General features: G+C 40.5%; 1 protein-coding gene across 2 annotated transcripts in view; it reads right to left on the bottom strand.

Annotated features, from left to right (window-relative positions):
- Positions 1-7,712, bottom strand: part of MGEA5 (meningioma expressed antigen 5 (hyaluronidase)) — a 38,300-nt gene that overhangs the window by 24,242 nt on the left and 6,346 nt on the right. For both annotated transcript variants that reach the window (XM_011935494.1, XM_011935495.1), the window contains exons 2-5: positions 7,371-7,461; positions 4,405-4,535; positions 1,681-1,852; positions 11-109 (exon numbers count right to left, since the gene is read on the bottom strand). In XM_011935494.1, the coding sequence (XP_011790884.1) occupies positions 11-109; positions 1,681-1,852; positions 4,405-4,535; positions 7,371-7,461 (493 nt within the window). The remainder of the gene's footprint in view (positions 1-10; positions 110-1,680; positions 1,853-4,404; positions 4,536-7,370; positions 7,462-7,712) is intronic.

Raw genomic sequence — 7,712 nt, 5'->3', positions numbered from 1 at the left:
AAAGACTTACCTGTCCAAAGCACTTCAATTCCAGGTAGAAGCTTTTCACCCACAGTCCTTAAATATGGAGACTGAGACACATTTGGATAACAGAAAGTGCCACAATATTCTAAATGTAGGGAGAAAAGTAAAAAAGTGAGGAACAAAATGTTCATGGGTTTTTTGTTTGTTTGTTTTCTGTGAGATGGAGTCTCGCTCTGATGCCCAGGCTAAAGTGCAGTGATGAAATCTTGGCTCATTGCAACCTCCACCTCCCGGGCTCAAGCTATTCTCCTGCCTCAGCCTCCCGAGTAGCTGGGACTATAGGTGCACGCCGCCACGCCTGGCTAGTTTTTTTTGTATTTTAGTAAAGACGGGGTTTCACCATGTTGCCCAGGCTGGTTGCAAACTCTTGAGCTCAGGCAATCCGCCCGCCTCGGCCTCCCAAAAGGATCATGGGTTTTTGAATGTGGAAAAAAATGTCTGCCAATTCTGAATTCTTTTCATCCAAATGATAAAAGGCCTCCTACAAGGAATTAAATTCAAGTGGACAGTTCATTTAAGAAATTCATAAAATCTGATATTTTTCCTCCAACAGTAGTACAGATCAACTCTTATGATACTGCGGTTACTAGAAATACAAGTTTACTAAAGAAACAAGAACTGTAGCATTTTCTATAGAATTCTGAATTGCCCACTTTTCTCAGTTACAATTAAATGCAAACAGAATGAATTGATAATATCGTAATAGAACTAATACAAGAATATGCCAAGGGCAGCTGGGCACAGTGGCTCACACCTGCAACCCCAGCATTTTGGGAGGCTGAAGCAGGTGGATCACTTGAGCCCAGGAGTTTGAGACTAACCTGGGCAATATGGTGTCTCTACCAAAAATAAAAAAATTAGCCAGTTTTATAACCTGGTCTCTAAATAAATAACATAAATTTAAAAGTAAAAGTAAAAAACATTTTTTAAAAAGGCATATACCAACGGCTATTAGTACTCAACTGCAACTTAAACTGTAACTCGCAGCTAATTAATTCCCAGTATAATCTTAAAACTTTTGGGTACTAATGTAGTACTCAACTAAAATAAGGTTCCCGGCTCATAATACACACAAAGAAAGTTAAGTAATTTAGTCTAAAATTATTCCTGAACAGGGCAGTCTGGGGAAAATCTTCTCGTAAGTTGAATTTTGAGAAGCAACTAACAGACTAAAATATTTTCAATGAAAGAAATCAGAGGGGCAAAAAGAAAAGAAAAGAGGAAAAACTGTTAAGTTTTCTATGCTGACTACTTGAAATAAGAGCCCAGATGGAAGTGGGAGGAGTGCAAAAAGGGACAGATATGCATGGGCAGAAAAAGGGGACAAGTAGGAGGAAATGAGAAGTGACTAAGGTAAAAGCAAAGTAACTTGGTTTTTCTCCAGTTTTCATTTCAATACTATCCCTCTCTTAATATTGACAAAGTTCATATACTTCCAGTACTAAAAAATACATAGAAATCTTTTGTCTAGTCAGTTGTCATTTATTAGTTCCTAAAATTTTTCCAATTTAGGATCTTTTCATATCTTCTAAAAAAAAATTCCTACTTTTATACACTAAGGGAGGAGGGAAATGGAGAGAGAATGGGGCCCATGGTCCTTTATAAGTTACATATTCTAAGAAAACTAGTTAAATATAAAGCCATTATATACAATACCTGTGGGACAGAAGAGGAAAGTTTCTGGCTCTCCTAGGTACTGATAGATTTCATTTGTGATGGAGACCTGGGCATGAGCAAAAGAACTGAATACCTCTTTGTCTGCTGCACACATATTATGGTCTATATCATCAAAAAGCAAAGCAAATGACCTGCACCCAAACTGAGAAACCTAGGAAGAGAAAAAAAGAATCGAGTAAAAAAATTAAGAATTCCAAACATTAAAGTATAGAGTTAATAGTTATACTTAAAATCCAATATTTTCCTTACTAGAATGTTCAAAGACAGGTTTTTTTTACATTTTTAATTAAAAAAATTCTAAGTCAAACAGAGTTTTGGGACCCATTTCTCATTTGGGTTTGAATGCACTACAGGTTAAGTATTCCTTATCTGAAATGCTTGGGACCAAAAATGTTTTGGATTTTGGGGTTTTTTTTTTGGATTTTGGAATATCTGTATTATATTCAGCATCCCTAATCTGAAAATCCAAAATCTGAAATGCTCCAATTATCATTTCCTTTGAATTTTATGGAGCTCAAACAGTTTCATATTTTGGAGCATTTCAGATTTCTGAATTAGGGATACTCAACTTCTATGACAATATGATTCAACAAAGTTTCTACAAAGTGGCCTAGCCTCTTGGCTACCTCATGGGCTGCCGACTGTAGAAGACCCAACAAAGTCAGAAAAATACAGAAATATGAATAACCTTAAGACATGAAAAAGCCAGGCTGTGTCCTAGTCCCAAAAGGTACACTGATCCCTTTGCAGATAAACCTAACCAGGTATGAATCAGAAAGAACAGTAGAATTTTATCAAATAGGAAAATAGCTTCATTAATGAAAATTTCAACTGCCTTAAATTTTTACCATTTTAATGCCACCCATATAAATCTTTGTCTAAAGAAATAAGACATGTATATAGAAAAACCAGCAAACTTAAAAAACAGGAAAATAGGGCCAGGCGCGGTGGCTAACGCTTGTAATCCCAGCACTTCAGGAGGCCGAGGCTGGCAAATCATGAGGTCAGGAGTTCGAGACCAGCCTGGCCAACATGGTGAAACCTTGTCTCTACTAAAAATACAAAAAAATTTGCCAGGTGTGGTAATCCCAGTTACTCAGGAGGCTGAGGCCAGAGAATTGCTTGAACCCAGGAAGCAGAGGATGCAATGAGCTGAGATCGCGCCACTGCACTCCAGCCTAGGTGACAGAGCAAGACTCGGTTTCAAAAAAAGGAAAATGGAAGCCCCCTACATTTGACCAAAGGAAGTGTGCAGCTTTTACATTAAGCAAACTTTACACTCAATTAGGTTCACCTAGTCTGTTTTTCTTCTCATCTGGGGAAATTAGCCATTTCCAGACATCTCTTTGTCCATTAATTGAATAAACTAATGTCTAATAGGTGAAACCCTGTTTCTATAATCTCAGTTGTAAATTCAAGCCAAGCAGCCTAGGGTATATATAATTTCTCAAAATGTGGTTCTTGACCACCAATCACCTAGATTCCCGGTCCCCACCTTATCAATTTGGGAAATAAAGTCCAATAGTCATCATTCTTTTAAGCTTCACTTCTAATCATTCTTTTAAGGCAGTTCTTATGCAAACTGAAATTTGAGAAGAACCAGTACCTCCAGTAAAACTCTTTTTACTTAATTTGGAAAATATTCCTCTATCAGAAGGATTCAAGGCTGGGTGTGGCGGAGTGTGACTGTAATCCCGGCAATTTGGGAGGCTGAGGTGGGTGGATCACCTAAAGTCAGGAGCTCGAGACCAGCCTGGCCAACATGGCAAAACCCTATCTCTACTAAAAATATAAAAATTAGCCAGGCATGGTGGTGTGCCTGTAATAGCTACTAAGGAGGATGAGGCACGAGAATCACTTGAACTCAGGAGGTGGAGGTTGCAGTGAGCCAAAATTGGGCCACTGCACTCCAGGCAACAGGGTAAGACTCTGTCTCCAAAAAAAACACATTCAAAGTAAAAAAATTCTTATAGAAACAAAGAAATACAAGGCCAGGCCTGGTGACTCACACCTGTAATCCCAGCACTTTGGGAAGATCATGAGGTCAGGAGCTCAAGACCAGCCTGGCCGCCATGGTGAAGGCCTCGTCTCTACTAAAAATACAAAAATTAACCGGGCATGATGGCATGCACCTATAGTCCTAGCTACTTGGGAAGCTGAGGCAGGAGAATCACTTGAACCCAGGAGGCAGAGGAGGTTGCAGTGAGCCAAGATCGTGCCACTGCACTCCAGCCTGGGCAACAGAGCGAGACTCTGTCTCAAAAAACAAAACAGGCCGGGCGCGGTGGCTCAAGCCTGTAATCCCAGCACTTTGGGAGGCCGAGACGGGCGGATCACGAGGTCAGGAGATCGAGACCATCCTGGCGAACACGGTGAAACCCCGTCTCTACTAAAAAAAAAATACAAAAAACTAGCCGGGCGACGTGGCGGGCGCCTGTAGTCCCAGCTACTCGGGAGGCTGAGGTAGGAGAATGGTGGGAACCTGGGAGGCGGAGCTTGCAGTGAGCTGAGATCTGGCCACTGCACTCCAGCCCGGGCGGCAGAGCGAGACTCCGCCTCAAAAAAAAAAAAAAACAAAACAAAACAAACAAAAAAAGAAAGAAATATGAATTTGATTTCCTTTTAACATCATAAAAGCAATTGAGCAAACTTTTAGTTTCAAGTACAGAGTCAGGAAAAATGAAAAAAAAGGTAAGGAGTTACCTGGTCCAATTTACGTTTCAATGTGGATACTTCCTTGGGGTTAGAAAAAGTGATATCCAATCCAGGTGAGATCGCATAGATGAACTCTATCTCATATTCTCGTGCAGCAGAGATGAGAGTCATAAGTTGCTCTAAAGAACAGAGTCCATGTTTTTAGAAAGCAGAACAGAAAACTAAAAGAACATTCACTGAAAGTTTAACTGAAGAGGTTATTTCTAACTTACAAAAAAAGGAAAAGATCCTTACATTTTACAAATTGTCATGTCCAACTTAACAACAGGCCATACAAAATGGTACAAGCCTGAAGTGATTTAATGTCACGGTAAGGAAAGAAGAACAGTTTTCACACCTTTGAAATCTGAACCAACAGAAAATAAGAGGCCCTTCTTTTTCACTTCCAAATAGTTTCTTATCCTTTTGGGGAAACAGGCTAAAAATCAATAAACATTCTCCTCCCTTTCATTGCCATTTCTCAAAAACACTGAATTAACTGTCAATTCTCTTACTGAACTTAAGCCACTTCTACTTCCTGAAGCATTTGAAAGGCATAAAATGCAGCTGCTGCTTTTTTATTTTGAGAGTCTTGCTCTGTTGCCCAAGGCTGGAGTACAGTGGTACGATCCTGACTCACTGCAACTTCTGCCTCCTGAGTAGCTGGGATTACAGGCATAACAGCTAATTTTTGTACTTTTAATAGAGATGGGGTTTTGCCTTATCACCTAGGCTGGGCTCGAACCCCTGGCCTCAAGTGATCCACCTGCCTCAGCCTCTCATAGTGTTAGGATTGCAGGCATGAGCCAAGGTACTGGATCTTTTTTTTTTTGCCGTCTCTGAACAACTGGAATTCCTAACTAAATAAACCTACACATAACTACTTTATAATATGAAAAAAGAAAATGCTTTCTTAAGAATCAGGGTAGGCCGGGCCCAATGGCTCATGCCTGTAACCCCAGGACTTTGGGAGGCCAGGCAGGAGGATTACCTGAGGTGAGGAGTTCGAGACCAGCCTGGCCAACATTGTGAAACCCCATCTCTACTAAAAATACAAAAATTAGCCAGGCCTAGTGGTGCATACTTGTAATCCCAGCTGCTAGGGAGGCTGAGGCAGGAGAATTGCTTGAACCCTGGAGGCAGAAGTTGCAGTGAACCAAGATCGTACCAAGGCACTCCAGCCTGGACAACAGAACAAGACTCCATCTCAAAAAAACAAAACAAAACAAACAAACAAACAAAATAGAATCATGCCTGTAATCCTAGCACTGAGAGGCCACGGCAAGTTAATTGCTTGAGTTCAGAAGTTTGAGACCAGCACAGGCAACATGGCAAACCCCTCTCTCTACAAAATATACAAAAATTAGCTGGGCATGGTGATCTGCACCTGGAGTCCCAGCTACTTGCAGGGCTGAGGCGGGAGGATTGCTTGAGCCCGAGAGATCAAAATTGCAGTAAGGCACTGAACTCCAGCCTGGGTAACAAAGTGACAAAGGCTGTCTCCAAAAAAAGAAAAAGAAGAACCAGAGGTATGTCATGGCCTTCACAATCTTGTTCTGTTTCTATCTATGAGAAAAATGTTAATTATAGATTTTAAGCTTTTAAAATTATCAACTGACAATTTTCCTAAATCAACTTAAATACTACTACTATATACCATAGGACATATTTTTGAATAATTTTCAGCAGTATCTCAAGATAGTCATTTTTACTCTAATTATTGATCACATTAAGTTTCATTACCAGCACCACCAGAAAGCAATTAAGTTGAAGGCACACTTAAATAGAGTAGTAAACCACAACACTAGATGGAGACGGGATAAGTTGTAATTGCTTCTTCGTAATTCAAGAAAATTTTCAGCCTTCTGTGCCTTGGCTGGGCTCTGTAACCAAATATCTTGTTAGCTATACGTGTATACTATTTAATTTCAAGTACAAAAATGTTCCACCATTCACAAGTTCCCGAAGAAAAGCACCTCTGTAATTTACTCAGGTGGTTCAATGCTATACTACTAACTTTTCAGCAATTTTATATAACCAACTCAACGTAAGTATACCATTGCAGGCCGGCCGGGCAAGGAGGCTCAAGCCTGTAATTCCAGCACTTTGGGAGGCGGAGGCAGGCCGATCGCTTGAGGTCAGGAGTTCAAGACCGCCCTGGCCAACATGATGAATCCCCATTTCTACTAAAAATACAAAAACTGGCTGGGCATGGCAGCAGGCGCCTGTAATTCCAGCTACTGGGGAAGCTGAGACAGCAGAATTTCTTGAACTCGGGAGGCGGAGGTTGCAGTTAGCCGAGACCACACCACTGCATGCCAGCCTGGGGTACAGAGCAAGATTCTGTCTCAAAAAAGAAAAACAAATAAAAACAAAAAAACCCAAAGACAGCCTATTAATGGCTTCCCACTTTCCTGGACTAGGGTAAGGATCAGTAGTTGTTGACAAGGCCAAACCAGACTAGAGCCTGAAGCAAAAGGAACAATCACTAGTGCTGATCCTATCTTTACCTAAAATTTTAGCATTGTTTCCATCATGAATTTCTGCATTAATTTTGTTTTTAAAAAATACTGCATAAATTATTATTTATCTTGATTACTTTTTTGGGGGTCCCTTAAAATTTGCACCCAAGGTACGTGCCTCACTTGCCTTGCCCTGGGCCTAGCCCAGCTCCAGCACTTCTTTGCCCAGTGGCCCACTGTTTATTCCACTGGCAGAAGTAAGCAGCACAATCTATGACCACAGAATACGTGGAGTCAGCCTAGCACGCCCATGACATCACACGTATGGTCATGACCTTGCTAGCGCAGAGCACTCTTTCAATCTCAGCTAACTGAATAGTTACCAGATAGAAGAAAAGGAAACTACCTACAAAATAAAAATAAAATGTCATAAAATTCTTGTACAACTACATTTAAAATATAACTGTTTTCTTCACAGATTCTGAATTTATGGATTAAAAAGAAAAAGATTACCAGCTTCCTCCACTGAATACATCTCTCGCCAAAACATCCTATGTTTGTAGTCATCTTTTGGGGCATACAAGTATGTATTTAATTCCCATTTCTGGAGCCTTAAGGAGAAAGAAAATTACATATGTATAAACAGGCAACATTTACAGGCTGTCAATCTCCATTTCCCTCTTCTTGGAGCATATCCATCTCATACAAAGCTAATATTCTATGACAGTAGCTTTTAATCTTTTTGTAATCAGTGGAATTTTAAAAATGAAGTATTACAGGCCGGGCGCGGTGGCTCACGCCTGTAATCCCAGCACTTTGGGAGGCCGAGGCAGGGGGATCACGAGGTCAGGAGAT

This window comes from Colobus angolensis, unplaced genomic scaffold (genome assembly GCF_000951035.1).
Source record: "Colobus angolensis palliatus isolate OR3802 unplaced genomic scaffold, Cang.pa_1.0 Scaffold144, whole genome shotgun sequence".
NCBI classification, from domain to species: domain Eukaryota; kingdom Metazoa; phylum Chordata; class Mammalia; order Primates; family Cercopithecidae; genus Colobus; species Colobus angolensis.
This window is presented reverse-complemented; position numbering and strand designations above follow the sequence as displayed.